The following is an 18,647-nucleotide window of genomic DNA, read 5'->3' as shown; positions in this document are numbered from 1 at the left end:
GGGGGGAGGGCAGCTCGGCGCGCAGGATCTGAAGCCACGAAGCGCAGATAGACTACATCTAGCACCCAAATTACATGCATGATCACCACGCTCTCGACATTATTCAAGCGCTTCCCAACATCCCCACGCTCAAGACCTTTCTTCTCATCTCGTGAAGAAGCAGAGGTAGTAGACGCGGGCGCGTACGTACACCAGCAGCAGCCGCTTGCCCTTCCTTGATCTGCAACTCACCCATTCAGCTCAACAGCATCTCAAGTAAGAGGCGAGGTGACGCCCTTTGTAGATTGGAAAATAGAGAGACGAACTCAAAGCTACAAAGGAGCACTTTCCTGGCCAGAAAAGCAAAGCTAGAAGAAAAGCTTTCCAGAGCAGAAAGCTATTTCACACAGCAGGCTCCCTTTCCTGACCAGAACGCGGTCAGCTCCCTTTCCAAACCAAAGCGGGACGCTACTTTCCTGACCAGAAAGCGAGACATGCCCTTTCCCAACCAGAGCGCGTGAGCTCAACCTTTTCATTCCAAAAAGAGAACGACGCCCGCCCTTTCCTGACCCAGAAGCGAAATTTTCCCCGCCTTCCCCAACCAGAAAGAGAGCCAATCAGCTTCAGAAGCAACGCAACGCGATCTTTCCTGACCAGAGAGTGAAACAAAGCTTTGTACGAGAGTGTGGCCGATGCTGAGCTCGTGATGAAGAGCTGGCCGACGCTGCTTCTGGCCCCAGAAGAAAAGAAAAAGCCATCCCTCTGCATACCTCAAAGGAAAGGGGAGCCTTCGGCTCCCCCCCTTCACCTCTCCTTCCCTCAGTCGATCCGACTCCTCCCTCCTGGGCGTCTCGACTCATTCGAACGCTGTACTTGGCCTCATCTTCCCACTTCTCCGCTGCCTCTCGGTCTCAGAAGTATCGCTCATCAATAGCCTTTCCCCTCCCCGGCCTCGCAGCGAGAAGAGAAGGAAGAGGAGAAAAAGAAGAGCGAGAAAAAACGCGCTACTCCCTTCTGCGCCGAGTCGAGTTCCGAGTCGCTTGCATCTCTCTCGTCGACATGCGTCGACTTGCTCGCTTACATCGCTTGGACCCTTGCTCCTCGTCTTGAATTCTCTCGCTGCTGGCTGAGCCCGAGGTTCGCCTTGCCTTCTCGGCCCTTGGACCGGCGCCTTATGTATGACGAATCTTCCGCTCAGCCGGGCGGCCGGGCGGCTGGGCTGTCTCCACGTCAGCCGTGTATGCCGAGGCGCGGGCTTCTTAATCTCCTCAAAACAGTACTTCACTTCGTTCCTTCCCTCCTCGCTATTACACCGCACTCACACTCGCAACCATGTCCCCGCACCTCTCCACGGCCGCTCTCCACCTCACCCTTCCCCAGGGATACGGCTACGTAGCCCTTGGAGCTTTGGGCACATGCTTCCTCACCATCTTCCAGAGTCTCCTAGTCTCCAAAGCTCGCAAGGCCAGCGGTGTGAAATACCCACAGATGTACGCCGACGAGAAGGAGGCGAAGGTAGATGCGAAGAAGAACAAGTTCAACTGCTGTCAGAGGGCTCATCAGGTGCGTTGCGCGGCACAGGGGTGAAGAGAGAGAGAGGGAGAGAAGCTGACCCAACTCTCGTATTGGACGCCGCGACAGAACACACTCGAGACTCTCCCTCTCTTCCTCCTCACCCTCCTCATCTCCGGGCTACGTCACCCCCGCCTCGCCGTGGGCCTCGGTGCCACCTGGCTGGTCGGGCGCGTCCTGTACACGGTAGGGTATGCGAGCGGAGACCCGGCAAAGAGGATGCAGGGTGGGTTGCCTTCGAGCCTTTCGTACATCGGGCTGGTGATCACCGCCACGACTACTGTGGTGCAGTTTTTGAGCGAGGGGGATTGGAAGATCTGAAGCGCGCACGCACGCGGCGCGATGTAGAGGACGTCATGTCACGCATGTCACGCTTTGAGAATTCCATGCATATCGCCCACGCCCACGCTACTCCGTCTTACCCCTCGCGCGCACCACCCGCTGCTCTTCCTCCTCAACAACCAACCCCACCCCCTGCCCCGCCTCCTTTCTCAACCTCTCCTCATCCCTGCACTCCGCCTCCTCCACCTCCCGCTCCCTCACCGCCAACCACGCACTCAGCGTCGCACTCGGCCCAACGAGCGGGGTAGCGAGCGCGAGAAGGGCTGCGACCAGTCTAGTTCGCGGATGATTGGAGCGCACCGCGTCCATCCCGATGTAGACCAGCGTGACTAGGCCCAGACAGACGGCGTCAGAGCCGATACTGCTCTGCGCCGGGTGGGAGTGGAACGTTGTCGGGTACAATAACTTCCCTACAACGCGCATCGTCCCGTACCTGTGCAGCTGCAATGCGGGGACCTCCCGCACTACGAGGCTCACCACGTCGCCCGCCTGCCTCAGTCGCGCCACGAAGTTGTACGCGGCCAGAGCGCCAAACAGGTTCGACGGGCGTAACAGCGCGCGTAGTCGCTCGTTACTGGCGCGCGTCCCCTCGGCGTCGTCGCTGCGTGGGTGTGGGTGCAGGAGGGCCTCGAGCCGATCGGTGAGCGCAGCGCGCGGTAAGAGGAGGACGAGCGGGAGGAGGTGCATCCAGAGGACTTGCGGGAGAGTCGTCGGGCGCGACCAGACGCAGAGGGATGCGAGGCCTACCCCTGCCCAGGTAATGAGGCGCGATGCGAGGCTTGGGTGGGTAGAGGGACATTCCAGGATGTACTGCCGCGTCGTCGTCTCGACCATTGCGCCTTGCTCATCCTCCTGCACTTCAACGCGCACCACGCGCCCTACCCTCTCCTCCCCGGCGAATCGCCCCGCCCTTGCCACTTGGAGCAGGCTGCCCTCCCCCACCTCGCGCAAGCTCAACGCCAAGCCGAATAAGGCCGCCGCGAAGCTCATGGCTACCGTCTGGCCCAGCAACATATATGCCCACGCGTACGGCACGCCTACGCGGGTGCGCTGCGCGGAGAGGAAGAGGGTGAAGACGCCCACGGTGAATAGGCACACCTCAGCGCTCCACCACCACGCCGCCGGGTGGGAGGTGACTTGCAGCCAGGACTCGGTAAAGAGGGAGGTGTGCGTGAGCCAGAGGGAGAGGCGTTGTAACCGCGTGGAGAGGAGGGAGACGTGGCAGGAAGAGAGGAGCGAGGATGTGCGCGGGCAGACGGGAAGGGAGGGGATGGCCAGACCCGTGAGGTGGGCGCCAGAGAGCCATACGTTGTAGGAGTGGGAAAAGTAGCGAAGCATGCTGGGTGCGGGCGCGCGATTCGTCAGCCCCCTTCTGCTCAGCATCATCCTCTCTGGCCCTCGGCGCGACTCACTACGTCCACGTACTCCCCAGACTGAGAGCAGCCAACGCGCACCATGTTCCCGTCTCCCATCCAGCCTTTCGCCCAATCCTCTCCGCCAACACGGAGCGAAAGACGACGCGACGTAGCAGCCAGGCGATGAGGGCAAAGTACGAGTAGAGGATGAGCAGCTGTGGATGCAAGGCTGAGCGCAGCAGGACGGCGTAGGAGGGATATGCTGGGGGCAGGGAGTTGGGCGTGAGCGCTGGCGTGGGCGGGGGTGCAGCATCGAGATCGGGAGGGATGACGATCTGGTCCATGCTGGCGTCAAGTGGGGGGACCGGGATGTATGCGAGTGGAGAAAAGGAAAGGTGCGAGCACCCGTCGAGCCAGTCCGCCCCTCGCCCCCTTCGCGGCGCGGGACGTCCCCCTCCGCCCGCTGGTTGCGCTCGGGCCTCCTTCTTTTCTCCTCCCGCGCCGCCAAACACCACGCAGACCAGAGGGGAATGGATGGCAAAAGATGATTTCTTGTCACGAGACGCCAACATCTCATCAATCTGATGAACCCGCCCTCCCTCTACTGCGCGCGCGTGCCTCCCTCTCCCCCTCGACCAGCGGAACCAGCCTCGTACACCCTGCGGCGAGCAACATAGCCAAGCCGCCGTAACGTAGCACCCACACCACACCGGGGGCTCCCCCATCCCCTCCTCCCCCATCTCCTCCTCCTTCCCCCGCGCCGTTGAAGAACCCAAAGATGATCGAAGCGATAAATGCGACGAGGAATTGGGGAAGGACGATACTCAGGTTGTGGATACCTAGAATCGTCCCGCCTGCGCCTGCGCGCGCCTCGTCGATGGCGTCGCGGTAGTTGGGGCTCTCATGACCGAGGAGTGGTGCGTGCTCCCCGCGCTCCCGCTCCTGCTCTTCCTCGTCATCCTCGCCCGCTGCGTCTTGGTCCAGCCCACTCACCCTGCGCAGCTGCGCCCCGCCCTGACTGCCCGCCGCTCCCACAGGCCGGATCACCTCGCTTCCCCTCGCCACAAAGCTCCCCGACGTCGTGCGCCCATCTCCACTCCCCGCTTGCAAAGCCCCACAATCCAGCAACGCCTCCCTCGTCCTCTCCTCCCCCCCAGCCCCATGCCGCGCCGCAGCCCAGGCGTCCCCCTCAAACTCGTACGGACTGGTCCCACGTTCCGCCTCGCGTACGAAGCTCATCACCAGGCTAAAGGGAACCCAAGAGGCTATTCCCCAGGGGATACCCGTCAGGGCTACGAGGAGGAGGGCGTGCCGTGTGTTGGAGGCAGGGAAGGTGAGGAGGAGGAAGAGGAGGGAGTGGGCGAGGCACGAGAAAGTCCAAAGGGTGCGCAATGTTACGCCGCCCCGTCCTCCGAGTAGGCGACGCACCATCTTGTCCACGTACGACGTGTTCTTGCGCCTTTGCCCGAGCGAGATGAGGGGCAGAGCACTCCCAGCGACCAAGCTGACCAGGGCGAACAGCAACATCCCCTCCGTACCGCGTCGCTCTCGTTCCTCCCGCCTCGTGCGACCCGTCCCGCGCGGCTCGAATGTGCCGATCCAGGTAGTCGCGTAGAAGAGAAAGGGGAACCAGCCCTGAAATGCAAAGAGCTGTACGAGGCATACACGCCGGATGGGGCGGGGGAGCGTCTTGAGGGTAGACCAGATGGAGGAGAGGGAGACGCGCAGCGCGGTGAGAGGGGAGCGGTTGCGCTCTGAGTCCTCGTCGCCGGTATGTTTCGGGTGGGCAGAAGAGGAAAAAGTAGAGCCTTGCTGCTGCTGCGCTTGCCCTTGGTCTTGCGCTGAGTGTCCCTCTAGGTTGCCCTCGTGTACAAACGTGCAGGTGATGCCCACGCACAGAACCAGCCCGACGAGGGCTATGACTGCGAACTTGCGAAACTGATCTCCGCCGAGGGGCTGGAGGAACGCGAGGCGCGAGAGGTTCAAGAAGCCGCAGGTGTACCCGAGGATGTTGCCGCTGCGCGTGGCGAGGGGCGAAGATGTCAGCGTGCCAAGCCTGCTACGAGCCGCGCCCCACGCCGCGCGCACTCACACATGCGTCATCCTCCCCATCCACGCATTGCCTCGATCCACATCGCTGCCTTCCACCTTGTCCAAGATCAGGGAGCGACTCGCTGCTTGCAGGGCGTTGAGCGCGAAATCCAACAACCAAAAGGCCCCCACTGCCAGCACCTTGGTCACATCCCTCGCCGCCCTCACGCGATGCGGGTCCCAATCTCCCAGCCCCACAGCAAAAAAGTCTACAATCGCCTCTGCCACGGGCTCGCAGTACGCAAGGCTGAGCGTCGCCACAACGATGCATGCCGTACTCCCCAGCATCCAGCCACGACGTCGCCATCGCGCTCCTGGCGGGGATGCATCGCTCAATTGACCCACGATGGGCTGAGCCACCATGCCCGAGACTGGCCCCGCTAGCCATACGAGGGAGGTGGTGGAGGGGGAGAGGCCCAAGGAGAGGAGAAAGGGGGTCCCGTAGGAGAGCTCGAGGGACCAGGCGAGTTGGGCTCCTAACAGGGAGAGGGTGAGGAGGATGAGGTGCGGCGTCGAGGCGCGAGCCGGTTGTTGCGTCTGTGTCTGCGCTTGACGCGTGGGCGTGGGCGTCGTCTGGCCTGGACGGATGGTCAGAGCGGATGAGGCGTTGCTCGCGGTCTGCGGTTGTGGAAGTGTGTGCGCGTGCTGGGCGTGCTCTGCAATCGATGTCGACGTGGATGTCGACGCGGATGCACCTGCCACGCTCGAGGGCACGCTCAGCTGGGCCGACTCGACGGATCGCTGCGACCTGCTGCGCCAGAAGCGTGGTGGGGCCATGCGGTGCGCGCGTGCGTGGTGAGGACGAGTCGGGAGTTGGCAATGGGCAGTTGGCAGTTGTGGATCGGATGTCAAGTTGCGGCGGCGAGTCGTGCAGCTCCACTCCCGCCCCGCCAAGGCCATTTCAGCCTGGCTCGAGCGTCGAGTCGAGTCGACCATCCCCGCCGCCCCGCTCTCCCCGCCCGCCCCTCCCGCCCAACTCAATTCATTCGCTCGCTCCTTCCGTTCCGTCGTCCCTCGCCCGCCCTGAATCTCAACTCGATTCCAAAGGACGAGACATTCGCACTTCGCACCCGCTCATCCACTTCGACATCACATCCCCCCGCCTCTTCCCCACCTCACCTCCGCGCCACGCAATGGCAGCCAACCACGGCGGCATCAAGGTCTTCTCTGGGACCAGCCATCCAGAGCTGGCAGCCGGAGTGGCCAAGCGGTGAGCGCGGCGGTTCCCCCCCACGTCAATGTATGCTGATCCCTCTCCTCTCCACGCGCGCCCGCAGCCTCGGCATCCCCCTAGGAAAAGCCACCGTCACACGCAACGAATCCGCCGAATCCCTCATCCGCATCAGCGAATCCGTTCGCGAACACGACGTCTACATCATCAACACATCTTGCTGTTCCCCCACCCCGACGGGATCCTCGGCTTCACCCAATACGTCCCTCATGGAACTCCTCATCATGATCCACGCATGCAAGACGGCGAGTGCGCGAAGGATTACGGCCGTCATCCCTCACTTCTTCTATGCGCGACAGGACAAGAAGGATAAGAGTCGTGCGCCAATTACTGCCAAGCTCGTAGCGAATATGATCGAGAATGCAGGGTGTGATCATGTGATTGTGAGTGGCCTGGGCGACGTACTGTTCGCGCGAGGAGAGGGAGCTGATCGTACTCCTGCCACGCACCCGCGCAGACGATGGACTTGCACGCATCGCAGATCCAGGGATTCTTCAACGTGCCCGTCGACAATGTGAGTGCAGCGAGCGAGGAGCGCGCTCAGAGACGCACGTCGAGCTCATTGCACCCCACCCCCCGCTCCCAGCTATACGCAGAACCCGCCGCCCTGCAATACATTCGCGAGATGGTGAGTCGCTGTGCGTGTCCTCATCCTGTTCCTTGTCAATCACTCACTCCCCCGCCAATCTGGCTTCCCGGGTGCGCGCGCACGCAGGTCGACATCTCCAAAGCGGTCATCGTCTCCCCCGATGCAGGCGGTGCGAAACGCGCCACCTCCCTCGCGGACCGCTTGAACGTCGACTTTGCCCTCTTCCACAAGGAGCGCAAAAAGGCCAACGAGGTCTCCCGCATGGTCCTCGTCGGCTCCGTCCAGGATAAAGTCGCCATCCTCGTAGACGACATGGCCGATACGTGCGGTACTCTCGCTCTTGCCGCGCAACGACTCGCCGAGAGTGGGGCAGAGCGCGTCCTTGCCATCGTGACGCATGGCGTGCTGAGCGGTCCAGCGTTGGAGCGCATCATGGAGAGTCGCCTCGAGAAGTTGATCGTCACAAACACGATCCCGCAAGAGGGCAACGCGAGACAATGCCCCAAGATAGAGATCATCGACGTCAGTCATGTCCTCGCAGAGACGATTCGACGCAGTCATTACGGAGAGAGCGTGAGCGTTCTCTTCAACCAGATTCCGTACGATACGACTCAGCCCTATAGGCATGGGACGGATACGCCTGCTGGGGAGGAGGTGCCAGGCGTGGGAGGTTCGACGCAGAGCCCGCGCAGGCAGTTGCATGCCAATCATTTGGCCTCCTCGCTCGCTCAGGTGGCGGCCGCACCCGGTTCCGCTTCTTCATCGTCGGCGTTCCCCCCTAGCAGCTACAACGACCCAGACCCGCCGGCGGCGGCGCACTACTTTGCTGCGGATAGGGATCGACAAGCGCGAGCATCGGCGGCGGCGGCAGCAGCGGGGGCGGAGGAGCAGACACCGAGGTTGAGGCATGCAGACGCCGTTGGGCTGGGAAGAGGGGAAGAGAAGGGGGGCAGCGCGGCATTGAGGGGGTTGATGAGCCCGATGGGTGGTGGAGGGTTGCCCCCGCCGAGGGGGTGAGGCGAGACGTCTCTGTTGTACCGCGTTGCGCCGTGTCGTAGAAAGGTCACCTCCGTCCTCGAGTCCTCGTGCGAGTGTTGGTACGCTTCGTCGCCCTCCCCTCCTCTTGCTCGCCACGCTCGTCGCCTCCTCTCTTCTTGCCCATATCGACCGGCGGCTCCAGCTCCAACTTCGTGCTCGTCTTCTTCTCCTTGGTCCGCGCGATCTCCTGTCCTTCCTCGTCCACACCTCCACCCCCGCCTCCGCGCCCGCCCCCCTCACGATACGCCCACGTAGCTCGATCCAACTGCCTCGCCCCTCTGTCCCATTCCCTTAACCTCTCCCCCCACGCAGAGCGCCAACGTTTCCAATCCGCCTCTCCGTACGCGACTTTGCGTCCCTGCAAAGCGGGCAGGCAGGACCAAGACTCGTCGCTCATGAACCCCTCCTCCTCTTGAGCACACCGGCTGCCATCGCTGCGCGCTGCTACCTCGAAGATGCCCAGCAATAGCGAAGCCGTTGCAGGACCGATACCACGGAGGGAGGTGAGGATGCGCAAGCAGGGGAAATTGCGCAGTGAGTCCTCCTCCCTCGCTTCTCGAGCCGGGATGAAAGAGCGCCAAGCCTTCCCCGTCACCTCGACTACTTTCTCCTCCGAGTTGGACGCAACGAGAGAAGGGAGGGTGGGACGATATTTTCCCCTACCCAACTTCCATGCCAAGCAGATAAGGAGTTCCTCGCGATTGAGATGTGGCTGGGATCGCGAAGCTAGAACGGCAGGGATATGCTCCCAGACTCGCTCTTCTAATTCTACGAGGGTTGAGGAGGGGAGAAGCGGACTGCGCTTCCCTGACGATGAGGAGGAGCGTTGGGCCAATAGTGAATCGTAGCTAGTGAGAGCCTTTGCGAGATCTTCATTGGTGGGGACGGCCATAGAGGGCGCAAAGCGATAGTCGGGCTAGCGGCGTGTCGCGGCGTGTCGCAGCGTGTTGCTTGGAGGGGAAAGGAAGAGAGAGAAGTGGAGCTCATCTCGCGGCGCGTCAAGTGAAGTTGCCCGTCGCGTGCCGCCGGTCCAGCCCAGCCCAGCTCCTCCCGCCTCGCCTCCCGCCTCGCCGCGAGCGTGCGTGTTTGATTGACGCCGCCCCGCTCGGCCGCGCATGCAGGTTGACGCAGAGTCGACGTCTCGATGGGCGGAAGCGCGGGCGGCAGCGCAGGCTTGGCCCCTAAATCGAGACTTGCGAGCCAGAACAGAGGAAAATGCGCTGCGCAGCTTCAACACCTCTCTCTCTCTCCTTACCATCCATTTTGGAAACGTCGACGTAGATATGGCTGCAGCTGACATCACCGCATTGTGGCACGCAGCTGCTCCGCCTCCACCGCCGCCTCCCACCGCTCGCGACACCACCACCCCACCACGAGCGTCACGCATCGCTCTGGGCCAGGTGTTGGACTCGTTTACCAATCGATCCTCGCCCAAGGCCAGCGGCGCATTGGGAAAGCTCTCCTCCTCCTCCTGCTCATCGTCGTCCTCGCTAAGCTACCACGCCGACTCGCGCGGGGATGCATTGCCTGCGGATACGTTTAGTCCCGAGCCGGCGCGACCGAGGTCGAGGAGTAGCGCGCAGGGAGCAGGAGCATACGGAGACGCTTCGCCCGCGCCTACTTCGCCCGCGCCAGCTCCTCCTCGAGCTCACTCCCCTATGATGCCTCAGGCTACAGTGGCAGGGCACTACTCGCCTGCTCCGGCGCCCGCTCCTACGCCTGCTGCTCATCATCAGCAACCCTACGCAGCGCCGAATCACCAAGTCCCCTGGCCTAGCGCGCACGCGTATAGCCCCGCCCTTCACCACGCCTACCCTCAAACCTACTCGCACGCTCAACCACACGCAGGGCCGAGCTACCACGCATCATCGCCTTCCATGCCAACAGCTCTGCCGCCGAGCCCCATCCCGCCGCCGCCACGCAGTCGCTCTCCTCGCCCCGTGACCATGTCCCTGCCTAGCGCTGCGGCTCCGGGCCAGTCGACTGCGATCCCGCCCATGCCGCCTCCACGCACTCGCATGGGCAGCGTGGCATCCACCACGTCCACGTCGCATTGGTCCTCCCCGTCCTCCACCAGCCCGCCCCTCTCGCCCTCACGTACACGCACGGTCAGGCGCAGTCTACCTCAACCGCCCGGCCCTGCTGCGCCTTTTCATCCACCCAGTGCTGTTCCCGGCTCCCCTCATGCTGCGCCCGTCTTGCCTCGTGCTGAGCAACCTGTTCAGCCGCAGATGGGCAGCCCGCCCACGGCGTCCACGGCGGCCACGGCGGCCACGGCGGCCACGGCGGCCATGGCGCCCGCATCCCCGCCTCCCCCCTTGCGATCCCACACCGCCTCGAACGCTTCGTCGACATCTACTCTGGGTCGATCGGAAAGTGTCCGCCTCGCCGCAGAGGAGCTCATGGCTCGCGGCCCTCCACGTCGCGGCGGTGCGCGCAATCGATTCGCGCCTCGAGGCCCCTCGCCGCTAGCGACGCCGATGCAGGGGAGCAGTAGCGTGCCCGAGGCTGTGGGTGTCGCAGCGTCAGGTAGCGAGCAGGGTCAAGCCGTCCAGAGTAGCCAGAGCGAGCCTGCGCGGATGCGGATGCGCACGATGGCCGAGAAGCAGCAGCACGACGGGGAGGAGGAGGCGAGCGATGGCATTACATCGCTGAGCGGGGCCTTCGAACGGCACGCTCAGGTTGCAGACTTGCCCACCAGTCCTAGAAAGGCGCAATCCTCCCCCTCCGTCCTTCCGACCCCGCCAGTCGACCCCGTGTCCCGCCCCTCATCGCGTGGAGCAAGGGATCAGGTACTTCGCAATGCGGGCCAAGTTCCTGCCCCATACATCGCAGTCGCTCCGCCGCAAGCGCAGGAAGTGGTGCAACCAGCCGTCGTAATCTCGCCAGGCCACTCCCTAGCCCCAGCATCGACCATCCCTCGTTTCTTCTCTCCCCCGCCAAACGTAGCCCCTCCCGTCGATCCGACGCTCAGGAGCGGGACGCCTGCGCCGATGGCCGCTAGCACGCCGAGCTTCTCCTTTTCGCCCGCCGAGGCTCCCCCTGCGCCAGCGCCTGCGCAAGTTCTGCCGCCGCCTCCGCCTACGTTTGCATTCTCTGGGCCGGACGAGCAGGCGAATACGGCGGGCGTGCCTAGCTTCTCATTCTCTGGTCCCGAGGGGGATGAGGATGGAGCGTCAGGCCCAACGAACGACGCCCCACCAGCTATCAGCGTCAATGTCTGTGCGCCGGACGAGGAGGACCTCCCTCCCTCGACGACCCACTCGCGCTCCGTCTCAGCTACGTCGAACCAATCGCACGTCTCGCTCCATTCCGACCAAGGGCAGGCGCAACGCGCTACGGCAACCACAACGGGCGAAGTAGCTGCGCACGCGCACGCAAACGCGCACGCGCACTCTCCTCACGTCCCTCGCGGCGGCCCCATCCAATCCGCCTCCTCCATCGCTGGCCTCACTTGCTCCTCCCCCACCTGCGGAAAGTACATAGCCGGTCGCGTCCTCTCCGCTGGCCCTACATTGGGGTACTACCACCCGCCTTGCTTCAAATGCTCGCACTGCCACCTCTCCTTGGAACACGTGGCCTTCTACGAGCACGAAGGGAAAGCGTACTGTCATTTGGACTACTACGAGTTGTGGGCAAGGCGTTGTTTCCACTGTAGGACGCCGATTGTTGACGAGCGATTCATCAAGGTCGAGGATGGGGCCTTCGCTGGCGCGGGCGCCAAAGGGGAGGAAGGAGGAGGAGGGGGTACGACGAGATATTACCACGACTTGCACTTCTTCTGTGCCAATTGCGGCGACCCTTTCCTCGATCCGAAGGCAGCAGCCGCGGGAGCAGCGGCGGGGACAGCGGCGAGCTGTAAGCCCTACCTCGTCCATCAGGGCTACCCGTACTGCTCGCCTTGTCATGAGCGGTTGCATCTCCCGCACTGCAGGGGTTGTAGTGGGGTGATTAGGCCGGAGGAGGAGATGTTGACGTTTAACCCAGGGAGGTGCAAGAAGCCTGCGAACAAGGTGGCGGGCAGGGGCATCGCGGCACCACGCGGGGATAAGTGGCATGAGCGATGCTTGCGCTGCTCGCGATGTGGGGGTTCGTTTGCTGATGGGGAGGGGCAAGGAGGGGGGAGCATCTTCGTCAATGAGGAGGGAGAGGTATTCGATGGAGACTGCTACGCCATCTGGTTGCGAGGGCAGGTCTAAGCGTGCGGCGGGGTTGTGTTCGCATTTGTGTTCGTTGTCGTGTCCGCCTTCGTTTTCGCCTTCTGTATCATCGCCTTCATCGAGGCCCTCCCCGTCTGTTAAATAGTAAATCGCGATTCTCTCCATCTACGTCGGCTCAGGACTGCATCGAGGATCGCCCGCCTACGTCGACTCGAGACTGCAACGCGGATGGCCCGCCTACGTCGCCTCTAAGCTGCAACGGGAATCGCTCTCCCCCCGCCATGCTCCGCGTATCCCACTCCTCTACCCTGTCGACGCTCCCCATTCTCTTCGTCGTCGCTCACCGGCTCCTCCTCGGGCACCTCCCACTCATCACATCGCCACTCGACGTCGAATCGCACGTCAGCCGGCGGCGCGCCTGCCTCTGCCTTCGCGATCTGCGTCCACCCTTCCTCTGCATCGCGACAGGGCCACTCCCATTGCGTCTGCTCGGCGGTACGCGCAACGATCCAGGAGCGAAAGAAGCTAGGATGCTGGTGTGGCGGCTTAATTCCCGCTCCATCCTCCTCGTTTATGGCGCGCAGTCGTGCGGTAATGTGCTTGATCCTCAACCTTCTGCCCGCGCTCGCCTCGCCCGGCCCCCGCCGCGCTACCCTCAAACAACGCAACGCCGGCCGGTAAGGAGTGCTCCACCCTGCCCAACCCTCCGCATCATGCCCTACAACGAGGAGCTCCTCCAACTTCCCACTCGTCAGCATCACCAGCACTCGCAACGCCTCAGCGTACCCTTCACCCTCTCCTTGATGCCCGTTGTGGCTACTAGGCATCACCATCCCCACCCTTCTGAGCTCGGGCAGAGAGGCGAGGGCTAGCGCGCTCGAGACGCAGAAGCGGAAGCCTTCGGAGCCTTGTAGCTGCACAGAGGTGAGACGCTCCCAGGCCGTTTTGGAGGAACGAAACACGTCCGGTATCCTCGTCCCTCCCCACGGGCTGAGCGTGAAGGTCACTTCGCGCACTCCGCGCCACCTCGAAGCAGAGGCAGGGCCCGATACGGTGGAGGGCACCGGTAGAAGACACGTAGGTATTGACTCGATGTGTAGTTCTTCAAGCCCGCTTGCCACCAGGGGCAGAACTACTCCTCGCAGCGGTAAGAGGACGATTTTCGCGAAGGTGGCATCGCGCAGTCGGGCGTCGTACAGTGAGTCGCGAGTGAGTCCCTGCCCCTGCCTCTCCTCGTGGCGAGAACGACGTTGCATTACGACTAGTCGCTTCACCTTGCCCGCAGCGACGAGACGTGCGAGGCGTTTGTGCTTGCGGAGGGAATGCGCAAATGCTGCGACCTGCTCTGCGCCTGTGAGGATGAGCTCGCGTAGCAGCAGATTGCCTACCACGGCGTTGTATGCTAGAGTGTTGATAGAGGCGAGACGAAGCGCTGTTGTTGAGGCGCTCGGCGAGGAGGAGCACGCCGACGCCGCATCGTCGCGCGATTCGAGGAGAATGGCACGAGCGGCCAGGAAGACTATCTCTGTCACGAGCTCGAGGGGCAGGCGTGGAGGCCCGTGGTCCTCATGTCGATGCGGCGCCTGCGCGAGTCGCTGCTGCTGCTGATGCTGAAGTGGCTGTTGTGCTCCCCCGCCAATGACCTGAGTGCGCGCAAGAGAGAGCAGGGAATGGCGGGCAATCGGTCCAGTTGAGCTCTCAAGCTCCTTGTTCCTCGCGATTCAGCGGGGCTCGTCGCAGACTCACCTCAAAGTGCGTCTCTTTACACGTGACGATGGTCTTGCTGCGTTGCTGCGCTTGTGTTCTCGAACGTGCTTGCGAGGCTTGATAGCCGCCGAACCAGGAGCTGAACATGAATAGTCGAGGATCAAGCGAGAGGAGAGGAGCAAAGAAGCGCAGCGCACCACCAACCCTCGTCCTTGCCTGTCCGTCGCCGACGCGGGGCGGGGGGCGGAAGGCGGAGGCGGGGTTTGTCTTTGCGCCTCGGACCCTCGCTCGGGCCACGAGAAATTCCACTCGACTTTGGCCTGTTTTCTCCGTGCACGCGCTCTTTTCCTTCTTTCCTCCCATCCCGCCGCCTCGCCTCGCGTCACCATGCCCTCACCATCCGCAATCCGGCGAGCCGCCAATGCCCTCACGTCACTGCCCCGCCACTTCGTCCTATCAGAACAAGTCCGCCACGCCCTGAGCACCAATCAACCACTCGTAGCCCTCGAGTCTACAATCATAACGCACGGCCTACCCGCCTCGGTCAACCTGCGCGTAGCCCAACGCTGCGAATCCGTAATTGAAGCAGCAGGTGCCACGCCCGCTACCATTGCTCTGCTGGACGGACGCGTCCATGTGGGTCTTGAAGCGCGACAACTCGAAAGGTTGGCGAGTACAGCGGAGCACAAGGGAGAGAGGGCAGTCAAGACTGCCAGGAGGGATTTGGCAGGCGTACTGGCGAGTAAAGGCATTGGAGGGACAACAGTAAGCGCTACAGCGCATCTGGCCTCGATGGCGGGTATCGAATTCTTTGCTACGGGCGGCATCGGCGGGGTGCACAGGGGCGCCGAGAGGAGTGAGCACAAATCACGCCTGCATACATTCACACGGCTTTTGCTGATCCCCACAGTCTCGCGCGCCCACCTCCCCAGCATTCGACATCTCCTCGGACTTGACAACCCTCTCCACCACCCCTATAAACCTCTTCTGCTCCGGCTGTAAATCCATCCTCTCCCTCCCTCTTACCCTCGAATACCTCGAAACCCAAAACGTCCCCGTCTACTCCTTCTCCTCCCCACGCGGCGAGTTCCCAGCATTCTACACCGCAAAGAGCGGACTATACGTCTCACCCGTACCCGGCGGGGCGGCTGAAGGGGCGGCGCAGCTGATATGGAATGCGAAGCGTGTCCTGCGCGAGAAGGCAGGAGCACTTTTCGCTGTGCCTATTCCGGAGGAGTATGAGGAAGAGGGGAAACGATTACAGGAGCACGTTGAGAGGGCGGTGAGGGAAAGTGTGGAGCAGGGAGTCCACCAACGCGGCAAAGAGGTCACGCCTTGGTTGTTGAAACGCGTTGGTGAGCTCAGCGAGGGGCGTAGCCTGGAGAGTAACGAGGCGCTCGTGGTAAATAATTCAGAGGTGGCCGCACGGACTGCTGTGGAGTATTGGAAGTTGAGGGGGGAGAAGGGCGTGGAGAAGAGTGTACGTGTCTAGCCTTGTGGGTTGACATGGCGTGGCGTGGCGTGGCGTGGCGTGGCAAGCTCACTCACCTCACTCGACTCGATGACAGTACATCTCCGGTTGGTCCCCTCGCGCACCACCCTCCATCCTCATCCTAGGTTGTGCCGCCCTCGACATCAGTGCCACCCCTTCGCGTACTTCCCGCGCATCACCAGGATCAACATCCATCGGCTCCATCCGCTTCTCCCTCGGCGGGGTAGCGCGCAACATGGCAGAGGCGGCGGCGTACAGTCTGCGCGGTGAGGAAGGCGGGGTGAGACTCGTCGCCCCCCTCCTCTCCGACGCAGCGGGCAGCTTAGTGCGGGGCATGATGCAAAAAAAGGGAATGGACACCGGGGGACTCTTTGCGCCGGACACTGAGGTTGAGACCGAGGCGCGCTCTACGCCCGTTGCCTCCCTCCTGCTCGACGGAGAGACCAACGATCTCCTCTCAGGCGTCGTTGCCATGCAGCTGGTCGAGCACAGCTTCGATGAGCAGCGTGTCCGCCATTCGCTCGAGGAGCACGCGAAAGGAACGCGAGTTGTGGGATTCGACGCTAACCTCCCCGTGGAAGGGATGGAGGCGCTTCTACGCTGGAAGGGGGCGCAGCGCGAAAATGGAAAAGAGGCGCCGCTCCTCCTCTTCGAGCCCACATCGGTCCAGAAGTGTGCGCGCTTCCTCGACGCCGTAGCCGCGCTGCGGAGTGGGAGAGCGGGGAAGCAGGGTGCTTCAGGCGAAGGCCAGGGCAAAGGCAAGGCGCTGCTGGACGTAGCTACGCCCAACCTCCTCGAGCTACGCGCCATGCATCAGCGCGCTTTGCAGCTCAACCTGATTCCCCGCCAACTCGCCATCATGTCAACCCCTACTACTGCTCCCTCAGCTTCAGCCGACTTAGAGGAGATCCTCCGTCTAGCCGGCCCGCTCGCCACGCTGTGTCACCTCTTCCTCGTCACGCTAGGCCCGAAAGGAGTACTCGCCGTCTACCACAACAAGAGGGGGGAGGTAGAGCATCAACACTTGGACATCGATCAGCCCCTTGGAGCGGGCGAGGTGAGGAGTACGACGGGGGCGGGTGACTCGTTTGCTGGTGGTGTCATGGCTATGCTTGCCTCTGCGCCGCGTCCTGCAAAAGGACAGGCGTGGGAAGGGTGGCTGCGCACGCTCTGCGAGGCGGGCAGTAGAGCGGCAAAGGCCAGCTTGAAGAGCTACGACGCCGTCGCAGCGCCGCCGCCGTCGTCGAGCGTCAAGGGTTGAGGATCACGTTGAGGATGAGGATGTCTCCCACTTACTTCCCATTAGAGTACGAATATATGAAGCATCTGCATCCTACGCATCGCCCCCTCCCCCTCTCTTCGAGTGACTCATCATCCCTCCCCTTCACCGCCCTCTCAGGCCGCACCAGCGCTCTCAGCCTTGTCCGCCTCATCCTTTGCCTCCTTCTCCGCCTCCTCCTTGCTCCCCTGAATAGCCACCTTCAAGCTCAACTGCCTTCCCAGCCACTCCTTGCCCTGCACGACCTCCAGAGCCTTCTTCTGCTCCTCCTCCCCACTAAAGTCGACGAACCCGAATCCTTTGCTCCTACGCGCTCCAAAGCGACGACGGACAACGTGCGTGCTCTTGGGCTCAGGACCGCCCAGCTCCACAAAGGCGGAGCGAAGAGAGGCGTCGTCGACTTCAAAGGAGAGATTGGCTACGAAGAGGAGAGTCTTGGACGCTTCGCCCTCCGGAGCACCCTTGGGACCGCGCGGCTGGCGAGCCGTCTTCTTGGCAGAGGTGGCAGCAGCTGTACCGTCAACGGCTTCGACTTCGCCATTGACGACGGCGGCCTTGGTCTTGGGCTTGCGTGAGCGCGTCGACGACTTCTTCTCACCACCCTCCCCGTTAGCGGCGGCGGCGGCGTCGACGTTGTCCGGCTCCTCCCCCTCGTCGGTGCGCGCCTTACGTGCGCGAGGCTTGCGGGTACGACCTGTCTTCTTCGTCGTCGTCGCAGCTCCCTCTTCACCCTCTGCTGGAGCGTTGGCAGCAGCTGCAGCCTTGGCTTCCTGTTGCTTGGCCTTCTTGGCCGCAGCCTTCTCCTTGCGAGCGGCCGCCTTTGCCTCGCGCGTGGCCTCGAGCTCCTCCTGCGGCTTGGCGATCTCGACGTTGATCTCGCGGCCGGCTACGACCTTCTTGTTGAGCTTGGAGACGGCCGCCTCGGCTTCGGCTGCCGTGGGGTACGTGATGAAGCAGTATCCGAGCGAACGGGTGCCGCGAGTGATGATTTGGACGTCGTTGCTGGCGGGGGAAGAGAAGGATCAAGGTCAGCGCTGCGTCATGAGATCGCACGCTGCGTGCTTCTATGCTCACACCACGCCAGCCTCGGCGAAGATGGCCTTGATGTCGGCTTCGGTCGTGGCAAAGGCGAGGTTGCCTGGCGGCGCGGTGGGCGGGGCGGGAGAGGAGAGCGTGTGAGGGTGGGATAGCAGAAGCTCGCTGCTCTCTCTGCGCTACTCACCAGCAAAGACCTGGACGAGGGGCGGGTGATGGAAAGCGGCGTCTGTCAGTGCACGCCGGTCGCGACAACGCCACCTTGGCTCACCTTGTGGCCCTCCTGGGCGGGAGCGGCGGCGGCAGCGTCTGCGGACATGATCGGCGTCGTCGGTCGAAGTAGCTTTGTGTATGTGTTTGTGCGCGTGTGATGAAGCGATAAGGGGACTCGCGTTGAATGGAGTCTCGAACTGACTCTTGGCGGATGGAGAGAAAGGAAAGAGAGAGAGAGAAGCGGCGGCGGCGGCGGCGAGGTGTTGGGTTGAGTGGGCGCTCCATTGGCTCGCGGCTGCCAAGTGGCGGCGGCAGGCAGGCGGACGGGCGCCTCGCCCAGAGTCCAGACTGGCCGTCCGCCCCGTGCGGCCTGCGCGAGGGCGAGTGAGAGAGCCTGACGCCAGGGCACACGACGCGGCCTCGTCACTCTCGCAGGAGCTTGTGTTTCTCCACACGCAACCAAGCACGCATTGACCATCCCCATCCCCATCCTCACGACCAATGGTGACACCGTTGCACAGCATCATTGAGAGCATGACAGTGGGTCATAATGCGATGCGATGA

At 62.8% G+C, this 18,647-nt stretch overlaps 11 protein-coding genes across 11 annotated transcripts in view; 6 read left to right on the top strand and 5 right to left on the bottom strand.

The window, feature by feature from the left end:
• BDZ90DRAFT_226428 (hypothetical protein) overlaps positions 1–219 on the top strand; it is a gene marked incomplete at both ends in the record, with an annotated part of 1,554 nt that extends 1,335 nt beyond the window's left edge. Inside the window, one exon of the mRNA XM_025504710.1 lies at positions 109–219. Within this exon, the coding sequence (XP_025363868.1) occupies positions 109–219 (111 nt within the window). The remainder of the gene's footprint in view (positions 1–108) is intronic.
• Positions 220–1,276: 1,057 nt separating this feature from the next.
• BDZ90DRAFT_231234 (membrane-associated proteins in eicosanoid and glutathione metabolism) lies at positions 1,277–2,082 on the top strand. Its single transcript, XM_025505775.1, has 2 exons — positions 1,277–1,542; positions 1,621–2,082. Exons 1-2 carry the CDS (start codon positions 1,312–1,314, stop codon positions 1,870–1,872), a joined length of 483 nt encoding a protein of 160 aa, XP_025363867.1. The 5' UTR covers positions 1,277–1,311; the 3' UTR covers positions 1,873–2,082.
• BDZ90DRAFT_231232 (hypothetical protein) lies at positions 1,948–3,631 on the bottom strand. Its single transcript, XM_025505774.1, has 2 exons — positions 3,306–3,631; positions 1,948–3,232 (listed from the first exon to the last, which is right to left on the bottom strand). Exons 1-2 carry the CDS (start codon positions 3,590–3,592, stop codon positions 1,960–1,962), a joined length of 1,560 nt encoding a protein of 519 aa, XP_025363866.1. The 5' UTR covers positions 3,593–3,631; the 3' UTR covers positions 1,948–1,959.
• A 150-nt stretch (positions 3,632–3,781) lies between these two features.
• BDZ90DRAFT_231231 (MFS general substrate transporter) lies at positions 3,782–6,195 on the bottom strand. The gene is made up of 2 exons (XM_025505773.1): positions 5,341–6,195; positions 3,782–5,265 (listed from the first exon to the last, which is right to left on the bottom strand). Exons 1-2 carry the CDS (start codon positions 6,114–6,116, stop codon positions 3,825–3,827), a joined length of 2,217 nt encoding a protein of 738 aa, XP_025363865.1. The 5' UTR covers positions 6,117–6,195; the 3' UTR covers positions 3,782–3,824.
• Positions 6,196–6,407: 212 nt separating this feature from the next.
• Positions 6,408–8,392, top strand: BDZ90DRAFT_231230 (phosphoribosyl pyrophosphokinase). The gene is made up of 5 exons (XM_025505772.1): positions 6,408–6,549; positions 6,617–6,953; positions 7,028–7,084; positions 7,157–7,198; positions 7,286–8,392. The coding sequence occupies exons 1-5, from the start codon at positions 6,473–6,475 to the stop codon at positions 8,174–8,176; spliced, it is 1,404 nt and encodes a 467-aa protein (XP_025363864.1). The 5' UTR covers positions 6,408–6,472; the 3' UTR covers positions 8,177–8,392.
• On the bottom strand, positions 8,174–9,217 carry BDZ90DRAFT_142549 (hypothetical protein). Its single transcript, XM_025503482.1, has one exon. The coding sequence runs from the start codon at positions 9,087–9,089 to the stop codon at positions 8,223–8,225; it is 867 nt and encodes a 288-aa protein (XP_025363863.1). The 5' UTR covers positions 9,090–9,217; the 3' UTR covers positions 8,174–8,222.
• Positions 9,218–9,446: 229 nt separating this feature from the next.
• BDZ90DRAFT_231227 (hypothetical protein) lies at positions 9,447–12,526 on the top strand. The gene has a single exon (XM_025505771.1). It carries the CDS (start codon positions 9,481–9,483, stop codon positions 12,394–12,396), a length of 2,916 nt encoding a protein of 971 aa, XP_025363862.1. The 5' UTR covers positions 9,447–9,480; the 3' UTR covers positions 12,397–12,526.
• Positions 12,527–12,605: 79 nt separating this feature from the next.
• On the bottom strand, positions 12,606–14,211 carry BDZ90DRAFT_259294 (hypothetical protein; the record flags this gene model as incomplete). Its single annotated transcript, XM_025508152.1, has 2 exons — positions 12,606–14,000; positions 14,104–14,211. 2 exons carry the CDS (start codon positions 14,209–14,211, stop codon positions 12,606–12,608), a joined length of 1,503 nt encoding a protein of 500 aa, XP_025363861.1.
• A 240-nt stretch (positions 14,212–14,451) lies between these two features.
• On the top strand, positions 14,452–15,556 carry BDZ90DRAFT_217694 (indigoidine synthase A-like protein; the record flags this gene model as incomplete). The annotated part of the gene is made up of 2 exons (XM_025504330.1): positions 14,452–14,920; positions 14,997–15,556. 2 exons carry the CDS (start codon positions 14,452–14,454, stop codon positions 15,554–15,556), a joined length of 1,029 nt encoding a protein of 342 aa, XP_025363860.1.
• BDZ90DRAFT_231225 (hypothetical protein) lies at positions 15,429–16,891 on the top strand. The gene has a single exon (XM_025505770.1). It carries the CDS (start codon positions 15,792–15,794, stop codon positions 16,815–16,817), a length of 1,026 nt encoding a protein of 341 aa, XP_025363859.1. The 5' UTR covers positions 15,429–15,791; the 3' UTR covers positions 16,818–16,891.
• BDZ90DRAFT_231224 (hypothetical protein) lies at positions 16,593–18,271 on the bottom strand. The gene is made up of 4 exons (XM_025505769.1): positions 18,142–18,271; positions 18,058–18,067; positions 17,910–17,973; positions 16,593–17,837 (listed from the first exon to the last, which is right to left on the bottom strand). Exons 1-4 carry the CDS (start codon positions 18,187–18,189, stop codon positions 16,952–16,954), a joined length of 1,008 nt encoding a protein of 335 aa, XP_025363858.1. The 5' UTR covers positions 18,190–18,271; the 3' UTR covers positions 16,593–16,951.
• Positions 18,272–18,647: the final 376 nt, after the last annotated feature.

The sequence above is a fragment of the Jaminaea rosea genome (genome assembly GCF_003144245.1).
Source record: "Jaminaea rosea strain MCA 5214 unplaced genomic scaffold BDZ90scaffold_3, whole genome shotgun sequence".
Lineage (NCBI taxonomy): Eukaryota > Fungi > Basidiomycota > Exobasidiomycetes > Microstromatales > Jaminaea > Jaminaea rosea.
Note: the sequence above shows the minus strand (reverse complement) of the source record. Positions and strands in the feature narration are given on the sequence as shown.

What these genes read in the sequence shown, in the direction of transcription:
- BDZ90DRAFT_231231 (XM_025505773.1), bottom strand. Translation starts at nt 6,116, where the DNA reads ATGGCCCCACCACGCTTCTGGCGCAGCAGGTCGCAGCGATCCGTCGAG. An exon ending in ATGGGGAGGATGACGCATGT is followed by an intron (nt 5,266 to 5,340) that starts GTGAGTGCGCGC and finishes CGCCACGCGCAG; the next exon opens with CGGCAACATCCTCGGGTACA.
- BDZ90DRAFT_142549 (XM_025503482.1), bottom strand. Translation starts at nt 9,089, where the DNA reads ATGGCCGTCCCCACCAATGAAGATCTCGCAAAGGCTCTCACTAGCTAC.
- BDZ90DRAFT_231225 (XM_025505770.1), top strand. Translation starts at nt 15,792, where the DNA reads ATGGCAGAGGCGGCGGCGTACAGTCTGCGCGGTGAGGAAGGCGGGGTG.
- BDZ90DRAFT_231230 (XM_025505772.1), top strand. Translation starts at nt 6,473, where the DNA reads ATGGCAGCCAACCACGGCGGCATCAAGGTCTTCTCTGGGACCAGCCAT. An exon ending in TCAACGTGCCCGTCGACAAT is followed by an intron (nt 7,085 to 7,156) that starts GTGAGTGCAGCG and finishes CCCCGCTCCCAG; the next exon opens with CTATACGCAGAACCCGCCGC. An exon ending in TGCAATACATTCGCGAGATG is followed by an intron (nt 7,199 to 7,285) that starts GTGAGTCGCTGT and finishes GCGCGCACGCAG; the next exon opens with GTCGACATCTCCAAAGCGGT.
- BDZ90DRAFT_231224 (XM_025505769.1), bottom strand. Translation starts at nt 18,189, where the DNA reads ATGTCCGCAGACGCTGCCGCCGCCGCTCCCGCCCAGGAGGGCCACAAG. An exon ending in TTCGCCGAGGCTGGCGTGGT is followed by an intron (nt 17,838 to 17,909) that starts GTGAGCATAGAA and finishes TTCCCCCGCCAG; the next exon opens with CAACGACGTCCAAATCATCA.
- BDZ90DRAFT_231227 (XM_025505771.1), top strand. Translation starts at nt 9,481, where the DNA reads ATGGCTGCAGCTGACATCACCGCATTGTGGCACGCAGCTGCTCCGCCT.
- BDZ90DRAFT_231232 (XM_025505774.1), bottom strand. Translation starts at nt 3,592, where the DNA reads ATGGACCAGATCGTCATCCCTCCCGATCTCGATGCTGCACCCCCGCCC. An exon ending in CTGGGGAGTACGTGGACGTA is followed by an intron (nt 3,233 to 3,305) that starts GTGAGTCGCGCC and finishes GCCCGCACCCAG; the next exon opens with CATGCTTCGCTACTTTTCCC.
- BDZ90DRAFT_231234 (XM_025505775.1), top strand. Translation starts at nt 1,312, where the DNA reads ATGTCCCCGCACCTCTCCACGGCCGCTCTCCACCTCACCCTTCCCCAG. An exon ending in GCTGTCAGAGGGCTCATCAG is followed by an intron (nt 1,543 to 1,620) that starts GTGCGTTGCGCG and finishes ACGCCGCGACAG; the next exon opens with AACACACTCGAGACTCTCCC.